General features: G+C 46.2%; 1 protein-coding gene across 1 annotated transcript in view; it reads right to left on the minus strand.

Annotated features, from left to right (window-relative positions):
* Positions 1–6,494: 6,494 nt before the first annotated feature.
* Positions 6,495–26,527, minus strand: part of ANKDD1A (ankyrin repeat and death domain containing 1A) — a 41,046-nt gene continuing 21,013 nt past the window's right edge. Inside the window, exons 8-14 of the mRNA XM_008073116.2 lie at positions 23,883–23,981; positions 18,592–18,690; positions 16,508–16,606; positions 15,389–15,484; positions 12,074–12,278; positions 9,233–9,364; positions 6,495–7,003 (exon numbers count right to left, since the gene is read on the minus strand). Coding sequence (XP_008071307.2) covers positions 6,942–7,003; positions 9,233–9,364; positions 12,074–12,278; positions 15,389–15,484; positions 16,508–16,606; positions 18,592–18,690; positions 23,883–23,981 — 792 coding nt within the window. The 3' untranslated portion in view covers positions 6,495–6,941. The remainder of the gene's footprint in view (positions 7,004–9,232; positions 9,365–12,073; positions 12,279–15,388; positions 15,485–16,507; positions 16,607–18,591; positions 18,691–23,882; positions 23,982–26,527) is intronic.

Genomic DNA, 26,527 nt, shown 5'->3' on the forward strand with positions numbered 1-26,527 from the left:
CCACTCACCTCAGCCTCCCAAAGTGCAGGATTACAGGCTGAGCCACCGAGCCCGGCTTTGCACACTTTTTAATGGTGTTGTTTTTTTCTTGTTGATTCATTTGCATTCTCTGGATTCTGGTTATTAGCCTTAGGTTGGATGTATAGTTTGCAAATATTTTCTCCTATTCTGTAGGTTGTCCATTTATATAGTTGATAGTTTATTTTGCTGGGCAGATCTTTAGTTTAATTAGGTTCCACTTGTCAATTTTTGTTTTTGCTGCATTTGCTTTTGAGGACTTGGTCAATCTCCAGAAGTGTTTCCTAGGTGATCTTCTAGGATTTTTTATACTGTGAGGGGTATCTTACCTTTTAGTCATTAATCCATCTTGAGTTAATTCTTGTATGTGTTGAGAGGGAGGGCCCAGCTTCATACCTCTGAGTATAGTTAGCCAGTTTCCCCAGCACCATTTATTGAATGGGGTGCTATTTCCCCCAATACTTATTTTTGTCAACTTTTGTCAAAGATCAGTTGGTCGTAGGTGAGTGACTTTATTTCAAGTTTCTCTATTCTATTCCATTAGTCCATTTGTCTGTTTTTCTACCATGCTGTTTTGGTTACTGTAGCCCTGTAGTAAAGTTTGAAGTTCAGTAATGTGGTGCCTCTGGCTTTGTTTTTTGTTTTGTTTATGTTTGCTCTGGCTATTCAGGCTCTTTTTTGTTTCCATATGAATATAAGAATTGTTTTTTCTAATTTTTTGAAAACTGACACTGGTAGTTTGATAGGGATTATACTGAATCTGCAGGTTGCTCTGGACATTTTGACCATATTTATTCTTCTAGTTCACACATATGGAATGTTTACCCATTCATGTCGTATCTTAGTTCTTCAGCAGTGTCTTGTTGTTCTCATTGTAGAGATCTTTTACCTGCTTGACTGGATAGATGTATTTCCAGGTATTTTATTTTTGTATGTGGCTCTTGTAAATGGGACTGTGTTCTTGATTTGGTTCTCAGCTTGAACACAGTTGGTATACAGAAATGCTACTGATTTTTGAACATTGATTTTGTATCCTGAGACTTTTCAGAAGTCACTTATCAGGTCTAGGAGTCTTTTGGTGGAATCTTTAGTGTTTTCTAGATATAGAATCGTATCATCTACCAAAGAGAGATACTTTTACTTCCTCTTTCCTGTTCGGATGCCTTTCTTTCTTTCTCTTGCCTGACTGCTCTAGCTAGGACTTCCAGTTCTATGTGAAATAGGAAAGGTCAGAGAGGACATCCTCATTTTATTCTTGTTCTTAGGGGAATTTCTTGCACCTTGTGCCCACTCAGTATGCTGTTAGCTATAAGTTTGTCATATATGCCTCTTATTATTTTGAGGCATGTTTCTTCTTTGCTTAGGTAGTTGAGGATTTTTATCATGAAGGAGTGTTGGATTTTACCAAATGCTTTTTCTGAATCTATTGAGATGACCATGTGGTTCTTGTTTTTAATTCTGCTTATGTAGTACATCACATTATTGATTTGCATCTGTTGAACCATACATGGCTTGTAGGAATAAAGCCCACTTAATCACTGTGAATGATCCTTTGATATACTGTTGGATGCAGCTTGTGTGTTTTGATGAGAATTTTTGCATCTGTGTTCATCAGGGATATTAGCTGATAGTTTTCTTTGTTGTAGCCTTTCCATTTTTTGGTATCAAGATGATAACTGGCTTCATAGAATGAGTTAGGGAGGAGTCCCTCCTTCTGGATTGTTTGGAAACATTTCATTAGGATTAGTACTAGCTCTTCCTTGGATGTCTAGTAAAATTCAACTGTGAATCTGTCTGGTTCAGTGCTTTTTTTGGTCGGTAGGTTGTTTCACTACTGATTCAATTTTGTGACACATTATTGGTCAGTTCAGGGCTTCAGTTTCTTTCTGTTTCAATCTCGGGAGGTTGTGTCTTTCAAAGAATATCCTTTTTCTCTAGATTTTCTAGTTTACATGTATAGAGAAGTTTAAAGTAGTCTCAGAATCACTTGTATTTCTGTGGGATTGGTTGTAATGTCACTTCTGATTGTGCTTATTTGGAGATCTCCCCCTGCCCCTCTCTCTTTCTCCGTTAATTTGACCAGTGGGCTATCAATACTGTTTATCCTATCAAAGAACCAACTTTTTGTTTCAGTGATCCTTTGTATGGTTTATTTCACTTCAATTTCATTTAGTTCTACTCTGATTTTCTTATTTTCTTCTGCTAGCTTTGAGTTTAGTTCTTTTTTTTTTTTTTTTTTTTTTTTTGAGTTGAAGTCTCACTCTATCACCCAGACTGGAGTGCAATGGCCGCTCCCGGCCACATCAGCCTCCACCTGCTGGGCTCCAGCGATCCTTCCGCCTCAGCCTTCCGGGTAGCCGGAATTACAGGCATGCGCTACCATGCCTGGCTAATTTTTTGATTTGTTGTAGAGATAGGGTCTCGCCAAGTTGCCGAGGCTGGTCTTGAACCCACGGGCTCAGGCAATCCACTCACTCCAGCCTCCGAAGGCGTGGGATTACAGGCTGAGCCACCGAGCCCGGCTGAGTTTAGTTAATTCTTATCAGTTCCTTTAGATGCATTGTAGGTTGTTTGAGACCTTCTATCTTCTTGATGTTGTCATTTAGCACTATAAACCTTCCTCATAATACTGTTTTTGTGGCATTCGAGAGGTTTTATGTCTTTATGTTGTATCTGAATGTCTTTGTATGTTGTGTCTCTACTTTTATTTGTTTCAACGAATTGTTTTTATTTCTGTCTTGACTTCATTGTTTACCCAAAAATCATTTTGGAGCAAGTTGTTTAGTTTCCCTGTATTTGTGTGGTTTTGAGAATTCTTCTTGTTATTGATTTCTATTTTTTATTCTGCTGTGGTCTGAGAAGATGGTTAGTATGATTTTGGCTTTTTGGAATTTACTGAGACTAGCTTTATGACCGAGCATGTGGTTGATCTTAGTACATGTTACATGTGCAGATAAGAATATATATATACTATAGTTGTTGGTGGAGTATTCTGTAGATGTCTATTAGATGCAGTTGACCAAGTCTTGAAATTAAGTCCAGGATTTCTTCGCTTTCTGCATCAATGATCTGCCTAATACTGTCAGTGGGGTGTTGAAATCCCCCACTAGCATTGTGGAACTGTCTAAGCCTTCACTTAAGTCTAGTATTGTTTTATAAACCAGGGTGCTCCAGTGTTAGGTGCATATTTATTTAGGATAGTTAAGACTTCTTGTTGAATTGAACTCTTTATCATTATGTAATGCCTTTCACTATTCTTTTTTACTGCTACTGGTTTAAAGTCTATTTCATCTGATACAAAAGCAGCTCCTGCTCTTTTTTATTTTCCATTTGCATGGTAGATCTTACTCCATCCCTTCAGCTTTAGCCTTTGGGTATCATTAGATGTAAGATGGGTCTCCTGAAGACAGCAGTGGAATTGGTATTTTTTAAAATCCAATTTTCCATTCCATGTCTTTTAAGTGGGGTATTTATGCTATTGACATTCAAGGTTAACATGGCATGTGGGTTTTTGTTCCTGTTGTAGTGCTGTTAGCTAGTAGCTCGTGCTGTTAGCGTTGTAGTTGGTCATATGGTTGCTTTATAGGGTCCTTGGGCTATGTGCTTACATCTGCTTTTGTGTTAGGAAGCATCTTTCTTTTGTTTTTGCATTGACTTTAGATAGTCTGATGACTATGTGCCTTGGGGTAGTCATCTTACATAATATCTCACAGTAGTTCTCTGAATTTCTTGTATCAGCATGTTGACTTCTTACAAAATTGAGGAAGTCTTCTTGGATTGTGCCGTCAACCATTTTTTCCAGATTTTTTTCCATTCGTTTTTCTCTCTCAGGAATGCCAATCAGTCACAGATTTAGTATCTTTACAAAATCCCTTATTTCTTGAAGGTTTCATTCATTTTTTTAATCCTTTACATTTTTCCTGACTTGGTTGAATTAGAAGAATTGGTTTTCAAGCTCAGAAATGCTTTCTTCTGTTTGATCTAGTCTGTTATGAAGGCTTGTGACTGTATTTTGCAATTCCTGAAGTGAATTCTTCGATCTCAAAGGTTCCATTTTGTTCTTTCTTAGTATGGCCATATCCTCTCTCAATTCTGGGATTACTTTTTGGCCTCTTTGTTTTGGATTTCAACTTTCTCTTGGATTTTGTTGAGTTTCCCCTCCATATTTTGCATTCTATATCTATCATTTTGGACATTTCATTCTGGTTAGGATTTATTGCTGGAGAGCTGATGCGATCCTTTGGAGGTGATAAAACACTCTTGCTTTGGTATTGCCAGAATTCTTGCACTGGTTCCTTCTCATCTGGAGGAGCTGACTCTCTCACTCTCTCTCTCTTTTTTTTTTTTTTGCATGTGCTATTGTTGGGATGGGGATTTTTTCCCATTGTGGATATGTGGTATATGTTGCATACAGCCAATAGGCTTCACTTAGCGCTCTACCTCCGCTTTCTCTCTTTAACCCACAAGCAACATGGGCATAGGCTGGGAAGGGCCAGCAGTGCCTTTGGAAGTTGAATCCTCAGTGGAACACTGAGCCACAGGCATGGTGCATTCGGTGTTCAGGCGAGGGCAGGGCAGCTGTGCCACGCAGGGGGACTTCCATGGAAGCAGGGAGGCCCAGCCTGGCAAAAGCTGAGGAGGTATACCACCTCTCCATTCCATCTCTGACCTGCATGTGACAGGGCTGAAGGCCGCAGAAGAAGTGGATGCAGGAGGCCTATCAGTGACCCCTGAAAGCTGGCAGCCTTTGGGATTCAAGCTGCAGCAGCACTGTTCAGGCGGCGTGGGCCAAGTGCAGTAGGGGCCTGTCTCCAAAGCAGGCGAGGATTGTTTGGCAGGAAGCAGAAGAGCTAGGGGGACCGCAGTGTGTGTTGTCCACTGGTTCCTTCCTTCCATGGCTGCAATATCTGTCCTGGGGGTGTGCACCAGACTGCTCAGGGAAGAAGAGCCCACTGGGTTCCATGTGGGCCTAAGCGGTGGTGCCTCTATTCAGACTCTGAGCAGCTCCTTGATCTGACTGCAGGTGGGAGGGTGCAGTTTGATGAGGCTCTCCTCTGACTAGGTTTGCATGCACTTACCCCTTCCCCACATTAAAAATCCTCTCCCGGCTGGGCTCAGTGGCTCAGCTTGTAATCCCAGCACTGTGGGAGGCCGAGGCGAGTGGACTACCTGAGCCCGTAGGTTCAAGTCCAGCCCGGGCAACTTGGTGAGACAATAAATCAAAAATTAGCCAGGTGTGGTAGTACACGCCTGCAGTTCCGACTACTTGGAAGGCTGAGGCGGAAGGATTGCTGGAGCCCCGTAGGTTGAGGCTGGGATGACAGAGTGAGACTCCAACTCAAAAAAAAGGAAAGAATCTTCTCCCAGCTCCATATCAGAGCCAGCTCTGCAGGCTGCCCAGCCTAGCTCTCCCCCACTTTCTGTGGTTCCCATCACTTCTCTGTTGAACTGCAGCACGTCTCCTCAGACAATCCACCCAAAGAGCTAGTGTTCATTCACTCTGACAACTCCACGAGAGAGGGTGTGCCCACTATTGCTTCTAAGTCAGCCATCTTGAACCAAAGCTCTGGAATTTCAAATAAGGAGTACTAAAGGAGACTAAAAATTGAGCTCCTCAACCACACTCATCACGCTCCAAGTGCTAAATAGCCACAGGAGGCTGGTCGCTACTGTGCTGTACAGTGCAGAAAATGGAGCATTTCCATGACTAGAGAAAGTTCTACTGCATAGTGCTCCTGAGAGGTGACCCTGGGTGTGAGCTGTCAAAAATGAGAAGGGCAACGATATGCAATCTGTGATCCTGGATGGATCCTGGTTCAAAAGAGGGACATGACTGGCTCATTTGACAAAATCAGATTAAGGTCTAAGGACTAGTAAATAGTATCAACATTAATTTTATGACTTTGAAAATTATACTAGGCAGGGCATGGTGGCTCATGTCTGTAATCCCAACACTTTGGGAGGCTGAGGTGAGAGGATCGCTTGAGCCCAGGAGTTTGAGACCATCCTGGACAGCATAGTGAGACCTCATCTCTACCAAAAAAATCAAAAAATTAGCCGGGCTTGGTGGTGCGTGCCTGTAGTCCTAGCTACTTGGAAGACTGAGGCAGAAGGATCACTTGAGCCCAGGACAGAGCAAGACCCTGTCTTGAAAAAAATGAAAAGGAAAAGGAAAGAAATGAAAAAAATTATACTGCAGTTATGTAAGAAGCTAATATTTGGGGAAGCTACATGAAGAGTATTTGGAAATTCTTTGTACTATTTCTGCAGCTTTTTTTGTAAGTCTGAAACTATTTCTGCAGCTTTTTTTGTAAGTTTGAAATGATTTCAAAATAAGAAGTTTTAAAATGTTTAAAAATTATAAAACAAGAGGTAAAAATGAGAGCTTGTGCCTTCCAGAACTATCAAAGTATACAAATCAGCTTGTAAATAGAAGCAGTTGTGGAGTAAGCATGGCATTCTTGAAAACCAGTAAATAAGTTAAGAGCAGACCATTCTATATATGATGAATGGAGCCCTCCTGCCAGGTCAGAGTGGCACCCGACCCCACTACCTTATTAGCCATGGGGCCCGGGCAGGCTGCTTCCTCTCCCTGGGCCTTAGTGTCCTATCCATAAAGATGACCCTTGCGTCTTCAGGGAAAGTTGTGAGGCTCCACGATGATGAAGGCAAAAGTGAGCTGAGAGCTGCAAAGGACCAGGCAGATTAGCCAGAACACCTGAAACAGGCCCCTGGACCCATCCTCATGAAAAGATTACTATACAAACATATGCCTGCTGGTCTCTGCACAATTGTATTTCAGTAGAAGCAGCTGAAGGTCTGTTGGCAGTGATTTTTTTTTAAGCCTTTAAATAGTGGTCATCTTCTGTTCAGGTGGCGCCATGCTCTGAGGTCCCACGTGTCTGAAGGTCCAGTCCCTCTGGTTACATCGCTGTGCATCTCCTAGAAGCACTCGGGTCTGCCTTTGCTTTCTTCCTGATACTTTCTGCAAAAGACAAGAATCTTATTGCCTCACATCACCTAACCTCTGCTTCAAAGGGCTGGCTTGTTTTTTGTTTTTTAAAAAGAATGGGTCTGCAGCTCATGCTGTAATCCTAGCACTTTGGGAAGCAGAGGCAAGAGGATTGCCTGAGCCCAAGGGTTCAAGTCCAGCCTGGGCGACTTGGCAAGACCTCGTCTCTACAATACATCAAAAAATTAGCCAGGCACCTGTAATTCCAACTACTTGGAAAATTGAGGTGGAAGGATTGCCTGAGTCCAGCAGGTTGAGACTGTGGCAGCCTTGAGCATGCCACTGCACTGAGCCTGGGCAACTCAAAAAAAAAAAAAAGAGAGAGAGAGAGAGACTGGGTCTCACTGTTGCCTAAATTATCTCAAATTCCTGGGTTCAAATGATCGCTCCCTCCCCATACCCCACCCCCACCCTTCTGAGTAGCTGGGACTACATGTGCACCACTGCACGCAGCAGAAGGCTAGGCTTTTCTGGGTTTTGTTGTGAGTCGAAGTCACTCTGACATTCAGGCTGGAGTGCAGTGGCACCCTCGTGGCTACTGTAGCCTCAACCTACTGGGCTCAGGCAATCCTTTCACTTCAGCCTCTCAAGCAGCTGGGACTACAGGCATGCACCACCATGCCTGGCTAATTCTTTAATTTATTATAGAGACAAGATCTCGCCATGTTGCCCAGCCTGGTCTCAAACTCCTGGGCTCAGGCAATGCTCTCGCTCTGGCCTCCCAAAATACTGGAATTACAGGCATGAACCACTGCACCCAGTCAGAAGTCTGGTTTTATATTTTAATTGCCTGCCAGAGCTTGTGTTAAAAGGAGATGCACCAACTATATTTAAGAACATTTGGGGCTGAATGTAGTAGCTCATTCCTGTAATCCCAGCACTTTGGGAGGCCAAGGCAGGAGGATTGCTTGAAGCCAGGAGTTCGAGACCAGCCTGGGCAACATAGTGAGACCATCTCTCTAAAAAAGAAATACATATACATTTCACATTATAAAAAAAAGAGATGGCAACCCCTTTGGGTCCCCTCCCACTGTGGCAGCTTTTCTTTCCTCTCAATAAATCCTGCTTTCTAAAAAAAAAAAACATTTTGAAAGAAAAAAAGGCTTCCCTAATTCCTCTATCCTGAGATGACTCTTTGCTTTCCCACCTTGCCTGTAGCAGCTGTGGGTTGGCCACTATCACTATGCCGGGGCTTTCCATTTTCCCTCAATAACAAGCTATAAATGTTTTCCTTGTTGCCTCATGGGTAACAGAGCCTTCACAACTACCAGTAACTGCTAATACCCCATCCTGTGGTTGCTCCATCATGTACCATGTCAACGAATATTGCAGTGTTTTAAAGTTTTGTCAGCCAGGCGCAGTGGCTCACACTTGTAATCCCAGCACTTTGGGAGGTGGAGGTGAGAGGATAGCCTGAGTCCAGGGATTCGAGACCAGCCCAGACAACTTGGCAAGACCTCGCTTCTACAATAAAAATCAAAAAATTAGCTGGGCATGATGGCACACGCTTGTGGTTCCAGCTACTTGGAAGGCTGAGGTGGAAGGATCACTTGAGCCCAGCAGGTCAAGGCTGCAGTGGCCATGAACACGCCTCTGCACTCCAGCCTGTGACAGAATGAGACTCTGACTCAAAAAATAAAAAGAAAGCTGTCTGTCATTTTTTTAAATGATGGATTAGTACTAGAAATTTCTATTCTACTTGCCTGATGGTTCCACAAAAATGCTCTGAACCCCAAATCAGGCTTTTGGGATTTGCACACTCAAATAGTTTATGATAGCTTCGTAAGTTTTATTTGACCAGATCTGATTGGTTCAACTCCTGTTAAGCCAGTCTTGGCTCCTATGTCTTCATGTTTGTGAAAATGAAGTCTGAAGACTATTCCAGCCTCATTCCAAACTGGGGCAAGAAAATCAAGGCACCCATGAGAAAAAGATTACAGTGTGCTCGGGGGCTGTGAAGATCACAGGGTCCAATTTGGGCCAACACCCTCCTTGCGCTGACGGAGACACTAGGGCCAGGAAGAACTGTGGTCTTCCCAGGGCTCTGCTGCCTGCAAAGAGGAGGCAGGGCTGGGACTAGGAATCAGGAAGGTCCAGAGCCAGCATCATAGCATTCTGGTCTGAGCAGCTTGTGGAGGGGCCTGTGCATTCCAGCGGGGGCCACACAGCCCCTGAGTCGCAGCCTGACAGAGCACCCCTTACCAGCCAGGTCCCTCCTGCCGATGGTCACGAGGCCCTCAAACAGTGCTCTGCTGGGGTTCTCACCAGCCATGACCACACCGTGCAGCCAGATGAGCAACATCCGGTGGCCGTGCTCCTGGTAGCTCCTGGTGCCTGAGGATGTTGAGGAGAGAGAGGAGGAGGGGGGAGGAGCTCAGCAGGCTGCCTCCTGGACACCCCCTGGTGGGAAAGAGGCTGAGGGCCGCACCAGGCCCTTCTCTGGGCTCCAGCAGAGCTCAGCCCAGAGATGGGGAGGTGGAGCAGCCTCTCAGACGGGGTGGGGTCTTGTCAACGTCCCTAGGACCTCCCCAGGCCCAGGCCTTCTCCCGACCACCCACCACACACCCTGCTGGCATCTCTTTGGAGAGAGAAAGAATTAACATTCATTGCTGTGGTACCATGATGCACACAATTGTACACTTCATCTCTTGATATAGCTCGCATGCTAGGGGCCCTGTTTCACAGAGGGGAAAAGCAGTTGAGTCAGAGCCAGAGCTGGCCGCATTCTTTCCCCTGTACCAGTGGTGCTCAGCCTTAGCCGCTCATTGGAAATACCTGGGAAGCATCAGAAAACACAGACACCTAGGGCCCACCCTAGCCCCTGATGTACTTGAGTCTGGGCACATTTAATGGTTTTAGAGCTTCCCAGGTGATTCCAACATACAACCATGTTTGGAAAATAATTGCTCACACTACTCAACGTCTGGTGGTGAGGGTTAACGTGCTGCTAAGCCTTGTGACTAGGTCAGCCCTCCCTGTGGGGGAAGCAGATAGATGCTTAGCCATGACTACTGGGTCCAGGTCAGTCTGTTCACTGCCTCTGACTTCCTCTGGGTTCTCAGCAGACACTTCCTCATGGTGCCCCGCTGCATGTGGCAGCAGTTTTGTTTGACCCAGTTGTCTGAACAGCATGTTTTTTGTTTGTTTTTTTTTGAGTTGGAGTCTTACTCAGTCGCCCAGACTGGAGTGCAGTGCCCGCTCCCGGCCACCGCAGCCTTGACCTGCTGGGCTCCGGCGATCCTTCCACCTCAGCCTTCCAAGTAGCTGGAATTACAGGCGCGCGCTACCACACCCGGCTAATTTTTTGATGTATTGCAGAGATGAGGTCTCGCCAAGTTGCCCAGGCGGGTCTCGAACCTGCGGGCTCAGGCAATCCACTCACCTCGGCCTCCCAAAGTGCTGAGATTACAGGTTGAGCCACCGAGCCCAGCCTGAACAGCATGTTTTTAAATGGTGGTGGCATTTATTATTGTGACACGTATTGAGGGCTTACTATGTGACAGGCCTTGTCCTGGAAGCTTTCTGTGTTTTTTGAAAAAGAAAAAACTAATATAATCATCAGAACAACTTAATGAGGCAAGTAATATTATTATCCCCATCTTACAGGTGAGAAAGCTAAGGCACAGAAAAAGAGGATAACTTGCCACATGACACCAGTCTTCTAAGAAGCAAGACCAGGATCTAAGTCCAGGAAACTGAGTTCCATTCTATGCCCTTATTCCTACCGACAACATTTATTAACAAGTCTTTGCCCCACCCCTGTAATTGACAAGTGCTCCTTTATCATATCTGAAAGTTCTTATCTGAAACAGAGTTTACTTTTGTGTTCTTTTGCTGTATCCACTGATCAACTTGCATATTTTTGTGTCAGATATTTCTTTATGCTAATTATTCTAGCGCTATACAAGGTTGGGTCTGACTGGGTTAGTTTTGGGTCTTTTTTTTCCCCTCAGAATATTTATTTATGCATTCCCTGTTTATTCTTTTGGGAAAACTATAGAATCCTTCAGTCAAGTTTCAAAAATCTCTTATTTCAATTTGACTAAAACTGCATCAAAAAATTGAAAAACTGCCGGGCTCGGTGGCTCAGCCTGTAATCCCACGCCTTTGGGAGGCTGAGGTGAGTGGATTGCCTGAGCCCGTGGGGTCGAGACCTGCCTGGGCAGGTGAGATCTCATCTCTACAATGAGTCAAAAATCAGCCGGGCGTGGTAGCGCACGCCTGTAGTTCCAGCTACTTGGAAGGCTGAGGCGGAAGGATCGCCGGAACCCAGCAGGTCGAGGCTGCGGTGGCCGGGAGCGGCCACTGCACTCCAGTCTGGGGGACAGAAACTCAAAAAAAAAAAAAAAAAAATTTCAACTCAAAAAAAAAATTGAAAAACTGTAATCCATGTAATAATTGCCAAAATACAGAATATCATTCCATGTACCCAAGTTTTCTTTTATAGTTCCACTAACTTCTATTATTTTACTCATTTGTAGATGGAATCTCTTAAGATATTCTATATATAGTTTGCCCATTTATGGCATACAGAAATACTACAGTGTTCTTATATTTTACATATTTAACCATTTTGTTGAATTATTTTATTCTAAGGTTTTTTTTCCATGGATTCTTCTGGACTTCCTGTGTATATAATTACACCATCTAAAATTAATAATTCTCCGTCTTCCTTTCCAATGTTTACGTTCCTTGTTTCAGTTCTTTTCCATGCCTTAGCACGAGGGCCAGCATTTCCAAATGGATGTCAAATAATTGTGGCAACAGCGGGCCCCCTTCTTTTTCCTGGGAATGCCTTCAGTTTACTGTGTACCGTTCGGTCTGATTTGTGAAGAATGTGGAATTCACAGGTGGATGGAGAGGGAGCGGCAGAGCGCAAGGCCAGGAGGGGTCACAGAGCACAAGGCATGCCGGACGCAGCGCATGGCCCAGCTGCAGCTCGCACGGGCTCTTTCCCCAGCTGCACAGAAAACGGGGCACACCTCAGGTGCCCTCCCCCTCTGCCTGCGGGTTGCTCTGGGGCGGGAGTGGGCAAGATGGTACCTGTCCACTGTTGCTCAATGGCACAGACATGGGCTTCAGTGAACTCCCAGGAACACGCCAGCTTCTTCCACTCATGAGGCCGCAGATGGCTGGAGGCCAGCTGCCACAGCACAGAGCGCAGCTGCTGTGTTTCCTGCCGATGGTCCTGCTTAAAGGTCAGGCTCTTCCCAGGGAGGCCGCTGGGGTCCTTGCATGAGAGGTGGTCCTGTAGGGAGATCCAAAAAGTGCTGAAGCCCTTCCTTGTGAACCTGGGCAGGGCAATGCAGGGCCAAAAGCCCTTGTACCCAACTACCACCTCTGCCGGGGAGCCTGGGAACTGGAGCTGGCAGCTGGGGCTTGGTATCCAAGTTTCTGACTCCATGCCTTGCCTTGACTTCTGGAACCAAAGTCTCTCCCACTGTTCTTCCACTGGGAATTTCTCTCCCCACCTCCCTGCCCCTCAATCCCTTTGTCATAGTCAAAAGGTCACCCACAAGCCACTTTCAGGAAGCCTTTCCAAGCTCCTTGGTCAGATGTCTAATCTTGGCCAAAACCAGGCAGGCCAAGAATCACGCTTGCTGAATCCCAACAAGTAGTAAAGAGTAGAATCACAGAACTCTTTCCATGCAAAGCAGGTGATAAAGCTAGAGGTTACACAAGAATTATGTAACAGTATAAAGTAAGCCCAAAAAGCCTAAGCCCCACTAAAGAAAATGGATGTAGCGTTCTGGTGGTTAAAAAGCTCAGGGTGAAAAAAAGACCTTGGCATCAGCAACTCCAAATTTTCCATGCTGGTCAACTGTCTCTGGCCAGTCACTGTGAGTCAAAGCCTGGTTCTCACCTAGGGTGCTAAAAGCTGGTCCCTTGGAACAGAGGTCTCGGCCTCATCTGTTCACTGAGATAATCTGGAAGCTTTAAGAACTACTGATTTCACCTGGCCACACTGGCTCACGCCTGTAATCCCAGCACTTTGGGAGGCAGAGGAAAGAGGAGTGCCTGAGCTCAGGGGTTCGAGACCAGCCTGAGCAACATGGTGAGACCTCGTCTCTACAGTAAATCAAAAAATTCGCCGGGTGTGGTGGCGCATGCCTGTGATTCCAACTACTTGGAAGGCTGAGGTGGAAGGATCGCCTGAGCCCAGCAGGTCGAGGCTGCGGTGGCCATGAGCATGACACTGCACTCCAGCCTGGGTGGCGACAGAGTGAGACTCCAACTCAAAAAAAAAAAAGAACTGCTGATGCCTTGCCCCCACCCACCTCAAAGAGTCTAACTTAATCAGTATCAGGGCACAGAGAGGAGATTTGTGATTCTAACATGTAGTCACTGACTCAGTGGTAAAGACCTAGAAAGCCTGAAGTGGTTTAGTATTAAGCACAGAGAGGAGTCAGTTAGTCAAGTCCTTGGTATTAACATTTTTGGATTATATTTAGGAGTAATCTGTCATGGGTAAAGTGGTTGTAATGTTCAAGAGAATCTAGCATATCAGTGTGTCTATCTAGCATATCTTATGATTCCTAATGACATTTACCAATCAATTGATTTTGAAACAGTGATTTTTATTTAAGAGATATAAAAGAAGTTTACTCAGCTTGTAAACCACATTGGGATGTTTAATATATTTGAGATTATTTATAGATTTTATTTAATGGATTTACAAAGATAATTTAAAAATTTAGGAAGCATTTGAAGTGCTCAGAAAGAAAATCTATTATATTAAATTTATTAATTCAGTTTAAAATGTTTAAAGTAGGCCAGGCACGGTGGCTCACACCTATAATCCCAGCACTTTGGGAGGCCAAGGTGAGAAGACTGCCTGAGCCCACAGGTTTGAGACCAGCCTAGGCAACTTGGCAAGACCTCACCTCCAACAAATCAAAAAATTTATCCGGGCATGGCAGCGCCTGCCTGTAGTGCCAGCTACTTGGAAGGCTGAGGCAGAAGATCACCTGAGTCCAGCAGGTCAAGAGCTGGCTGTGAGCGTGCCACTGCACTCCAGCAAGATGCTAAATGGGCTCCAACATTCATCAAAAGGCTTCCTGGAAAGTGATTGTTAAAATGTAATAGTTTTATAAATAGAACAGTAAAATTTATAACATGAATGTAAAGGTTTAAGAAACACTCAATTTTTTAATTTGTAACTTTACAGATTTCATACCGATGCGCCTCAACTTACCGTGGGGTTACATCCTGATAAAGGTATCATAATTGGAAAACCTATTTAATACACCTGACCTGCTCGTAGCTCAGCCTGGCCTATCTTAAACGTGCTCAGAACACTTACATCAGCCTACGGTTGAGCAAAATCATCTAACATAAGCCTACTGTATTAAAGTGTTGGATGTCTCATGCAATTCATTGAGTACTATACTGAAAGTGAAAAACAGCATGGCCACATGGGTACTCAAAGTACGGTTTCTAATGAATGTGTATCACTTCTGCACCCCTGTAAAGCAGTAAAATGGTAAGTCAAACCATTGCAAGTCAGAGGCAGCCTTTTTTAATACTGAAAATGAAGTAGGCCAGGCACGGTGGCTCAAGCCTGTAACCCCAGCACCAGAGGCAAGAGGATTGCCTGAGCCTGCGGGTTCAAGACCAGCCCAGGTGACATGGTGAGACCTTGTCTCCACAATAAATCAAAAAATTAGCTGGGCATGGTAGCACACGCCTATAGTTCTGGCTACTTGGAAGGATGAGGTGGAAGGCTCTCCGGAGCCCAGCAGGTCGATGCTGGGGTGGCCATGAGTGTGTCATCGCACTCCAGCCTGAGCAATAGAGTGAGACTCCAACTCCAAAAAAAAAAGAAAAGAAAATGAAGTAAATGAAAAATGTATTTTCTGTATATAAAAGCAAAAATTCCCCATCCCCATTTGCTGACTGGAACAGAAAATGCATGGCCTTACATTCTGCCAATCTTCTCACCTATGTACACAGCAGACATTGCTAATCAATCCCAACTTTTCTTCTGGCTCGGAAAGTTGCAAGAACCAAACATTCCAAGGTGAGGTGAATCCAACTGCCATAACATTATTCACGCAAGCACATAGGCATTCACACATGCATGCATTCATGCATTCACCAGCCAGTTGTTACAGCAAAGTCGAGTAGTATCTCTAACTGGCATAGACCTTAGTCCACCTTGTTTTGGCGTGTCTGGATGCTCTCTCATCTCCAGAGCCTCACAAACAACCATGGTGGTATACACGCTGGGAATTATCCCCTACTCGGAGACCAAGGGCCCCCCAGAATTGGTCAGAGCAGGGGTTCAAAGCCAGCTCCACCCAAAGCAAAGGCCACTCCCTTTCCAACACAGAGAGATCAAGCACGGGGTCTCCATACCTTCTTCCATCTGTAGAAACGATCAGCTTTTATGATCATGTCCACCAGGCTGACGTGGTTGCTGCGGGCGGCCACAGCAAGGGCAGTTTTTCCTTGCTGAAATTAAGAGGCAAGAAGGGAAGCCAGTGTTTCTACAGGAGGTACACAGAGTGGCTCTAGCAATGAGGACAAACCCCCTTGCCCAAAGGAAGATGTTTCCAGTAGTCCACAATGGACAGCAGAAATGTGTTCTGGGCATGACGGGGATATGGAAAAGGCACGAGTAAGGCAATAACAACGCACAATCCCAACAACCTCCTCTCCGATTTCGTTAGAACTTAGGGAGCTTCAGGGTTTGTGAAATTCAGCCTCATTCACTCTTCCACATCGCCTGTGAGACAGGGGTCACCACTCATTTTTTAGATAAAGAAACCAGAGCCCAGAGAAGGCACTTGCATTCATCATGTCACTTTTGCCCACCTTCCTACAGGCCACCAGGCTTGGCCCCAGACAGGCACCTCCAGGGACCCACGGTGAAGTGGCAAGCTCCTCTTTGCATCTGGCCAGCTGCCCTGGGGCCCAGCTCAAAGCAGGGAGCTCCCTCCCAGGTCCAGCCTCAGGACCTTATCCTGGCCCCAACTCTACCCCATCCTACCCCAAGGCTGAGTCACGGGTGCAAGTGCCCTTCCCCTCGTGAGCTTGTGACATCCCAGCCTCACACTGAGTCTTCAGTTCCGCTGAGACCTCTCGCAGCTGAGGAAGCAGCCCCTGCCCAGAGACACGATGAGCTGGGAAGTTTCCCCCAAATTCTGCATGTAGGGATTGTGGAATAATGATATATTTTTCTACTCCCATCAGGTGACTCAAGAAGACTACAGTCTGTTGGGGTCCATGAGTCACAAAACAACCAAATCACAGGTGAGACCAGGAGAGAGGTAGGCCAAGGCTGGGGAACTTCCGCAGAGAGAGGGGAGGTGGTGGAAGGTCGAGAAGGCTTCCCGGAGGAGGCTGCGTTTGACCTGTTATATAAAGGATGGGAGTCCTCGAACAGCCTGAGAGGAAGTAGGAAGTAGGGAGGAGTAAGGAGTAGGGAAGAGGATTTCAAAAGCTTGAAGGGAGATTGGTTGTAGGCGGAGGCACCTTATCTCTCAGGTTCAAGTCAGCCCCAGCGACAAGGAGCATCTCTGCTGCATCCTGCCAGGCATGCTCGGCCGCCAGGTGGAGAGGCGTCTGCTGCCTCTGAGGAAGAAGCGAAGGGAACAGTGAACAGAAAGGCGGGTGGGGTGGCCTGCTGCTCAGAGCCAGGTCAAGACCCAGTTGGGGCACTCCAGGTGGGCCTTAATAAAGTTTCTCTAAGAAGTGGGGGGGGAGGCTGGGTTTAACCATAATTAACACCATCCTTGCCAGAGAAAACTTAGCGAAAACAAAAGGTAGAAAGAAGAGAAAAAACACTCCCTAGCTCACCACCATGTCAACCCCACAGTGATCCTCGTATCTTCCTTCTAGTCTTTTCTTTAACGCAGAATGTTTTTAGTGTGTTGGTTTTACATATTTGAGAACATCATGGATAGATAATTTACATCTTATTTTTCTGCCAAATAAACACTCCTCATGGATTATAAACTCTGATAAATACCACTTTTATTGTAAACTTCACAGCAACTTGGATGGACTCAGACTCTATAATACCAAGTGATCTGTCACAGAAACAAAGAACTGAGTGCCACCTGTTCTCACTCATAAGTGGACCCTGAACAATTATCATAACACTCTAAGAAAGGGATTATGAGTGGTGGGAAACTGTGGGGGGTGGCCCACCTCATCAATAAAGGCACCTGATCTGAAACCAGGTGAAGGGGGGCGCCAAAGGGAGGCCCAAACTTTACCTACAGAATGACCTATACTTAACCTTGAATTGTACCCCACAGCTTTAAGATAAAAATAAATAAATAACACACCACTTTTGATAACTCCTTAGGAGCCTATTCATGTCCGTTCCACAATTTACCAAACCACTTCCCTATTATTAAAGATGTGACGGCCAGGCACAGTGGCTCAAGCCTGTTATCCCAGCAGTTTGGGAGGCCAAGGTGACGGGTTTGCCTGAGCCCACGGGTTCAAGAACAGCCTGGGCAACTTGGCGAGACCTCATCTCTACAATAAAAAAAAATAGCCAGGTATGGTAGTGCACATAGTTCCAGCTACTTGGAAGGTTGAGGCAGAGGGATCACCTGAGCCCAGCAGGTAGACACTGAGGTGGATGTGATCATGCCACTACACTCCAGCCTGGGCAACAGAGTGAGACTCCAATTTTTAAAAAAAAGTGTGAGCCATTTTCAAACTGAAGACTGAGACGCAACACTGCAGTTAATATCTCTGTGCATGAGCTTTTAATAAACTTCCTAAGACGCGGTTCCCAGCAGTGCAAATGCAGATCATTTTAAGGGTATGTGATAAATTCTATCAACCTGTTTTCCACTCCCACTGGTTGTGTTCTGTGCCCCTGCTGGCCCAGAGTGTTCCACAGTTGGGGTAAATTGTAAGGACAGGATTTAAAAGGGCTCCTGTTTGGAGCAGTGGCTCACACCTGTCATCCCAGCACTTTGGGAGGCAGAGGCGAGAGAACTGTCTGAGTCCACGGATTCGAGACCAGCCTGGGCAACTTGGCAAGAACACATCTCTGCAATAAGTCAAAAAACTAGCCAGGTGTGGTGGCGTGCACCTATACTTCTAGCTACTTGGAAGACTGAGGTAGGAGGAGCACCTATGCCCAGCAGGTCGAGGCTGCGGTGGCCGCAAGCGTGCCACTGCAATCCAGCCTAGGTAACAGTGAGACTCCAATGCAAAAAGATAAAACAAAAGGGCTCCTTACTGATCACAGCTTCAGGACTCAGAGGCCTCTTTTTACACAAGGCTGTCCAGTCACCCCTGCCCTGGGAATTTTCCCTAAGGAAAGAAAGTAATGAAAGGAAAAGGGGAAATGTAAAAAGACGTTCACTGTAGTGTTACATATCATGGCAAAAAAGTGGCAACAACCAAAACATTAAAAATAGAGGAGTGGTTAATAAAATGTTATTTTCAACAAATATTCAAATAGCACTTTAAAAGCTAAAAAAAGCAAATCCTCAACTTTGGACTAGACCAGCAGGCCACAGCCAAGCCCTGCCAGCCTCGGAGGGTGCCCAAAGGCTCCCTGGGGCCCCCAGGGTCTCCGACCCACTTACATTGTCTGTGGCGTCCAAGTCACTGTGGGAGTTGATAAAGAGCTGGACCACGGCAGGGAAGTTGTGCCTCACGGCAAGGTGCAGAGGGGAGGCGCCCTGCTGTGGGGTGAGATAGCACACATAAGTTGATGGGTCCCTCCCAGGACTGCCCCCTGCAGGGTGGTGCTAGGGACAGGCATAGGGAGGGGTGCAGTGCTTCTGGGTTTGGCTCTTTGGGCTTCTTGGGACGATATGAGTGGCCTGAGGCATTTACAGGCCCAAAGCCTGAGTTTCTGGAATCCGGTACTGATCCTCAAGGGGAGGGCTAGGAGGCAGCAGATCTGCAGACCCAAGGGTGAGACTCTGCTATGTCAGGAATTTACTTTGTGATCCTGGGCTAGTCATTCCCCTTCCCTGCCACTCTTCGTCTAGCAAGGGAGGTTTGCCAAAGTCCCTTCCAGCAACACTGCAAGACCCTCTGATATCTGACGTAATCCACATGTCCAACCTAGAAAGTATACAGGGATGCATTTCTGATTAGTACATCTTACAAACAGAAACATCGAAGTCCAGACAACTTTTTTTTTTTGAGTTGGAGTCTCACTCTGTCACCCAGACTGGAGTGCAGTGGCCGCTCCCGGCCACCGCAGCCTCGACCTGCTGGGCTCCGGCGATCCTTCCGCCTCAGCCTTCCAAGTAGCTGGAACTACAGGCGCACACTACCACGCCCGGCTAATTGTTGATTTATTGTAGAGATGAGGTCTCACTGCCCAGGCAGGTCTCGAACCCGCGGGCTCAGGCAATCCACTCACCTCAGCCTCCCAAAGTGCTGGGATTACAGGCTGAGCCACCGAGCCCAGCTGAAGTCCAGAAAACTTAAGTGACCTGCCAAGGACACATAGCTAATAGGAACCATGTCTTATTGGATTTTCTACTCACCCCCAATGCTCCTACCCCCAGCACCTAGGTAGGTGCCTGGTAACTATTTTTGTAGAAAATTAAGGAATAAGAACGCCAGCTGGGATCAGAAAAGAGCCCTCACTCCAAGTCTAACCCTTCCCAAGGGTGGAACACACCATCCCCACAGGTCTCCTGCTGATCCCTGATTAAATGACAAAGTCGAGAGACAGCCACAGCATCCCCCCATCCAAGTGACATAATGACACATCCTGTGGAATAGTACAAAGCCAATAAAGCTGAAGTTAGAGACTGATACTTTTTGTGGAAAAACACCCTCACAAATCAAGTTATGAAAGGGTTATAGAACAGAACATAAGCACATACAAGAATATCCACTATTGCCATGGCTAGTTTAGGCCAGTAGAGGGGAGAGGTTTATCAATATTAGAGTAGTCTAACAATTATTTGTAGGCAAGTTGACTGGGGGTTAAAACTTACCTCCCCTAAATTCTATGTGTTGGCAACTTAATTCCCAAATTCACGCTGAATGGAGACAGGGGTTTTGGAAGGTAATTAGGACTAGATAATATTATCAGGATGGTCCTATTCCATGGGGATTAGTAGCTTTATAAGGAGACGGAGACCTGGCTAGCAATACTTGCTCTGTCTCACCAAGTCACGCTTCCCACCATGTCATGACACAGTGGCAAGGCCCTCACCAGATGTTGACACCATGTTCTCAGAATTCCTTGCCCCAGAACTGTGAGCTAAATAAGATTTTTTTTTTTTTTGAGTTGGGTTCTCACTCTGTCCCCCCAGCTGGAGTATCACCACAGTCTCAACCTCCTGGGCTCAGGTAACCCTTCTGCTTCAGTCTCCCAAGTAGCTGGGGTTATAGGTGTGTACCACCACACCTGGCTTTTTTTTTTTCTGTAGAGATAAGACCTCACTATGTTGCCCAGGCTGGTCTTGAACTACTATGCTCAAGCAATCCTCCCACCTCAGCCTCCCAAAGTGCTGGGATTACAGGTTTGAGCCACCGTGCCCAGTTGTAAACCCCTATTCTTTATAAATTGCCCAGTTTCTGATATTCGGTTATAGCAACACAAAATGTACTGAGACACCTCCTCCCACCAAAAAAGCCCTAGTAGAATAAAGTCACATAGACAATAAAAATACCATTCAACTCCCTGTATTAAATGCCTATACGATATGACCTGTAAAAGTTTCAAAAGACATTCTGAATATATATTTTGACAGTGACAATCAAAATATATAGAGTATCTATGAAGGATACAATTAGAAATGGGTAAATTCAAGACAAACCAAAAGCTTGATAACATCACTAAGGAATATAAAATAAGATCAAAGAAATGGCAAGACATCCAAGGTGAGTGGATTGCCTGAGCCTGCAGGTCTGAGACCCACCTGGGCAACTTGGCGAGACCTCATCTCTACAATAAATCAAAAACTAGCCGGGCGTGGTAGCGCGTGCCTGTCGTTCCAGCTACTTGGAAGGCTGAGGCGGAAGGATCATCGGAGCCCAGGAGGTCGAGGCTGCAGTGGCCGGGAGCGGCCACTGCACTCCAGTCTGGGTGACAGAGTGAGACTCCAACTCAAAAAAAATAATAATATTTGGGGCAGTATAAGAAGAAAGAAATATAGATGATTTTTATCATTTTCTAATCTTCCTTTTATGCTTTCTTTTTTTTTTTGAGTTGGGGGTCTCACTCTGTTGCCCAGGCTGGAGTGCACAGGCAGGATCACAGTTCACCACAGCCTCAATCTCCTGGGCTCAGGTGATCCCTCCATCTCAGCCTCCTGAGTAGCTGGGACTACAAGACCGTGCCACTACACCCAGCTCATTTTTTTTTTTGTAGAGACAAGGTCTCACTATGTTGCCTTGGCTAGTCTTGAACTCCTGGGTTCAAGTGACCCTCCCGCCTCAACCTCCCAAAGTGCTGGGATTACAGGCATGAGGCACCATGCCCAGCCAGTTTCTTTCTTTAATACATGTTTAGAGTTTAACTTTGCTAGAAGATCTAAGTTAATATTTGAATATATAGAAAGACATATGTCACTTAATTATCTTCAAATTGATCTGTACATAACATACATTAACTAATTAAAGCATTAATTACAGTGATTACATTAAATCTTACATTTTTTTTTAATTGACAAAATTACTTGTCTGAGTCACTTCAGGCTGCTGTTGCAAAACGTCCTAAACGGGGCAGCTTGTTTATATCTTGTGGTTCTGGAGGCTGGGAAGCCCAAGACTAAGGCGCTGGCTGAGATGGTGTCTGGGGAGGAGCTGCTTCCTGATGCAGAGCACAGACCGATATGTGAAGGTGAATGGGCAGTGGCCTCAAAGAAACTGGTTTTTGCACAAAAACAAAATCCACCGATGTAAACAAAGGATCTGAAGAAATAATTTGTAACATGAACTTCCACAGGAAAAGTGAACTAGTGGAAAAAGAGCACTAGTCATCAAAGACATTCAAAGTAAAATAACAAAAAATCATGTAACTACAACACCTGATATTGATGAAAGGTCACATAAATTATTAGGGGTTATTTGGTCTGACCTTTCTGGAAAGCAATTAGACAACTTATATCAAGAATCATACAGATGTTTTTGCCACCTGGCCCAGAAGTCCTGTTTGGGGAATCTAAACATAATGCAAAAGAAAGAAAAAGTGAGATGTCATAAAGAAGTTCCCGAAATCATCATTCACAGTGGCAAAATCAGAACCAACTTAAATATCCAACCATTGGGGACCTGCTGAGTAAAACGTGATGTGGTCACTGGACCCTAAACATGAGCATGAAACACGGGCAACAGGAAAGCGATGTCACAGGGCAGACTCCTGGACTAGAACCAGGATTCTGGTCTTTTTTTTTTTTTTTTGCAGGGAGTGGGGGTGTCTCACTATGTTGCTCAGGCCGATCTCCAACTCCTGGCTTCAAGCAGTTCTCCCACTTCAGCCTCCCAAGAAGCTGGGATTACAGGCGCAAGCTACATACAGCACCTCGCTAATACAGCTGGCATCTTGATGGGAAAAAACATGTAAGCATCCTCCTTTCCAGAATTCTGCCTTAGCCTGGATTCTTTCTAACTGGGGCTGATACTATACATGTGGGAGAAATCTGGGAGGGAATAAAGAAAAGTCATTGTTTCACTAGGGTTTGGGGATTAAGGATCCCCTTCTTTTTCCCCTCTATATTCCAATGAACTATGTTGTGCTATTTTTACAATAATTTTAAATATAGTACTTATTTTAGTTGTGAGTTTTTTGGGGGTTTTTTGAGCCAAAAGTCTCATTCTGTTGCCATGCTAGAGTGCAGTGACATACTCGCAACCACTGCAGCCTCGACCTGCTGGGCTCAGGTGATCCTTCCACCTCAGCCTTCCAAGTAAGTGGAACTACAGGCGTGCACCACCATGCCTGACTAATTTTTCTTGTAGAGACGAGGTCTTGCCAAGTTGCCCGGGCTGGTCTCAAACCCCTGAATTTAGACAATCCTCTTGCCTCGGCTTCCCAAAGTGCTGGGATTACAGGCATAAGCCATTGCGCCTGGCCTCCCTTTCTGATTTAAACAATAGATATTTCCTCATTTATATAATGAGAATAATAATAGTATCTACAAGGAAGGAAACAGGCCCACGACAATCAAAGCAACTTGCCCAAGGTTATTCAGTGTGTAGTGCCATGGCTCACAGCCAGACTGTCTAACACCAAAGTCTGTGCCTTAACCACAGAATTATACTGTTCCTGTATGTCTACCAAATAATCACAACAGGAAAAAAATAAAGTGGCTAGACTGATAATAGAAAAGACTATTACAGACCGGGTGTGGTGGCTCAAGCCTGTAATCTCAGCACTTTGGGAGGCCAAGGTGAGAGGATTGCCTGAGCCCAGGGGTTCGAGACCAGCCTGGGCAACTTGGAGAGACCTTGTCTCTACAATAAATCAAAAAATGAGCCAGGTGTGGTGGCGCACACCTGTAGTTCCAGCTACTTGGAAGGTTGAGGTGAAAGGATCGCCTGAGCCCAGCAGGTGGAGGCTGCAGTGGCCAGGAGCATGCCACTGCACTGCAGCCTGGGCAACAGAGTGAGACTCCGACTCAAAAAGAAAAAGAAAAGAAAAGACTATCACTAAGACCCAATGAATGCATGAGCAGAGAACACAAGTGGGTAATTCCATCTGGAGGAAGTGCAGGCTTGGTGTCTGGTCCTGTTCTAGCCAGAACGCTATTCGCCTCTCCTAAGTGCAGTTAGCTTCCCTAGTTCTGGCCCCTACCACAACCTCAGGGTTCGAGGTTCCCACTTCTCTCTGCTGTGCTTCAACAATATGGCCATGGAAGGCCTTGCAATGAGAACCACCTTCAACTCGGGTCCCCACACTTACATGATCAGCCACATTGGTGCAGCCTCCTGCGTGGATGAATGCCCGACACAGGTCCTCAGAGCCTCCAAGCGCCGCGTAGTGAAGGCAGCTCCATTTTTTCTGGAGGGAAACAGGCATCATGGCAATGTCACAAGGACCCCTCTTAGTGGGGTTTACAAAGCTCTTTGAGATTTATTTTTTGCTGGGTGCAGAGGCTCACACCTGTCATCCCAGCACTCTGGGAGGCGGAGGCGAGAGGACTGCCTGAGCCCATGGGTTCAAGACCAGCCTGGGCAACTTGGCAAGACCTCATCTCTACAATCAATCAAAAAATTCACTGGATGTGGTGGCACATGCCTGTGGTTCCAGCTACTCGGAAGGCTGGGGTAGAAGGATCACCTGAGCCCAGTAAGTCAAGGCTGCGGTAGCCATGAGCATGCCACTGTACTCCAGTTTGGACAACAGAGTGAGGCTCCTCACAAAAAAAGAGACTTAGTTTCCTGAGTGTCACAACTCCCCTGAGACTTTTATCCCCATTAAACTCTGAAGCGCCGGGCTCGGTGGCTCAGCCTGTAATCCCGCGCCTTTGGGAGGCTTGAGGTGAGTGGATTGCCTGAGCCCGCGGGTTCGAGACCCGCCTAGGCAGCGAGACTTCATCTCTACAATAAATCAAAAAAAATCAGCCGGGCGTGGTAGCGCGTGCCTGTAATTCCAGCTACTTGGAAGGCTGAGGCGGAAGGATCGCTGGAGCCCAGCAGGTCGAGGCTGCGGTGGCCGGGAGCGGCCACTGCACTCCAGTCTGGGCAACCGAGTGAGACTCCAACTCAAAAAAAAAAAAAAAAAAAAAACTCTGAAGCCAGAGAAATCAAGGACTTGCCCAGGCCTGGTGACGACTGAAAAGAACTCTCTGCGGTCTCCGCTTTTTCCTCCCCTCATCTCGCAAACTTCGGAATTGTAGACCAAAGTCTGCCAAGCTCCTGGGCTGGTAAAGACACACAGATTACAGGCTCTGAGGAGATGGTTTTCAACAAGAAGGACAAACAAGACTTGCCAACACAGGGCAAGCCCCACACTCAACACGCATTGTCCCATGAAGCCTGCAGGAGCTGGGCTCAGAGGGTCCACGAAGGAGGCCAACAGGACCATGGAGGCTTGCTGCAAAGAGCCCACCCTGACCCAATGATCACCTCACACAGGATACACACCAGGAGGGCCCCACTAGGGTGACCAACTGTCCCAGTCTGCCCAGGACTGAGGAGGCCCTGGGACTTGGGACTTTCCGATTTAAAATCTGGACAGTGTGGGGCAAACCACGACCAAGCTGATCACTCCATCAAGGTCCCAACTGAGCAAGTACACAGGGTAGGCAGGACTTGACCCACTTCCCGGGGGAAATGCAGTCACCATGGTCTTGTCTCCCCACAGAGACTCTGCTGCATGACACTCTGGGAGGGGTGGGCGTGTTGACATGGCCTGTGATCTCTGCCAGGGCCTCGAGCTGAGGCTGGCGCATGAGACCCGGCACAACGGGCATTTCCAACAACCCAGTGGTCACCCAGCTGGACGCGGCCTCTCTAGCCTCTGAATGCCTATTGCTGTGACTGTGAGGGCGTGGCCATATCATCTCACTTCTTCTGTGCCCCCTCCCAGGACTTACTACTGTGCTGGGCACAGAAAAAGGACCTTGTTGACCAAAGAGCAGCACCATGCCAATGGAAGTACGTTAGCTGGGTCCCAATCCTTCTGGGGTGGGTAGTTCCCACACTTTCCAGGGAAGTTCTGTAAATTCAGAACATGCTTAAAAATACAGAGTGATGCTGAAACTTCCATATTGATTCTCTGCTCATTGAGTGCCTAAGCTGGTCTCGATGGTTTGTGGTGAGCAAAGCACCCAAGATGTGCCATCCTCTTTACAGAGTTCATGGTCAGATTAAGCCACACGTGAGCTCTACAGCCCATTAAGGTGATCCTTACTGAAAAGGAACAAAGTATACCTAAACCAGAAGAGGACATTTCACAGAAGAAAAAGATATCCCAGAAGAAAGCCCGGCGGTTAACAATAATTTACTTATAATACTATAAGAGCCAGGCTCGGTGGCTCAGCCTGTAATCCTACGCCTTTGGGAGGCTGAGGTGAGTGGATTGCCTGAGCCCGCGGGTTCAAGACCCGCCTGGGCAGCGAGACCTCATCTCTACAATAAATAAATTTTTAAAAAATCAGCCGGGCATGGTAGCACATGCCTGTAATTCTGGCTACTCGGAAGGCTGAGGCGGAAGGATCGCTGGAGCCCAGCAGGTCGAGATTGCGGTGGCCGGAAGCGGCCACTGCACTCCAGTCTGGGCAACAGAGTGAGACTCCAACTCAAAAAATAAAAATAATAATAATAATAGTACTATAAGAAAGGGATTGGCAGTAGTGGGAAACTGTCGGGGGCGGGGTGGGATTGGCAGCTGAGGGAAACTTCTAGGGGAGGGAGGGGCATACCTCATCAACAAGGGTACCTGCATAATCAACATTTGTATACCTAACCCTGAATTGTACCCCACATCTTCATAATAAAACAAAGAAAAAGCAGCCAGGCGAGACCTCATCTCTACAACAAATCAAAAAAAATGAGCCAGGCGTGGTAGCGCACGCCTGTAGTTCCAGCTACTTGGAAGGCTGA

Source organism: Carlito syrichta, unplaced genomic scaffold, assembly GCF_000164805.1.
Source record: "Carlito syrichta isolate Samal-C Ts95f unplaced genomic scaffold, Tarsius_syrichta-2.0.1 Scaffold315650, whole genome shotgun sequence".
NCBI lineage: Eukaryota > Metazoa > Chordata > Mammalia > Primates > Tarsiidae > Carlito > Carlito syrichta.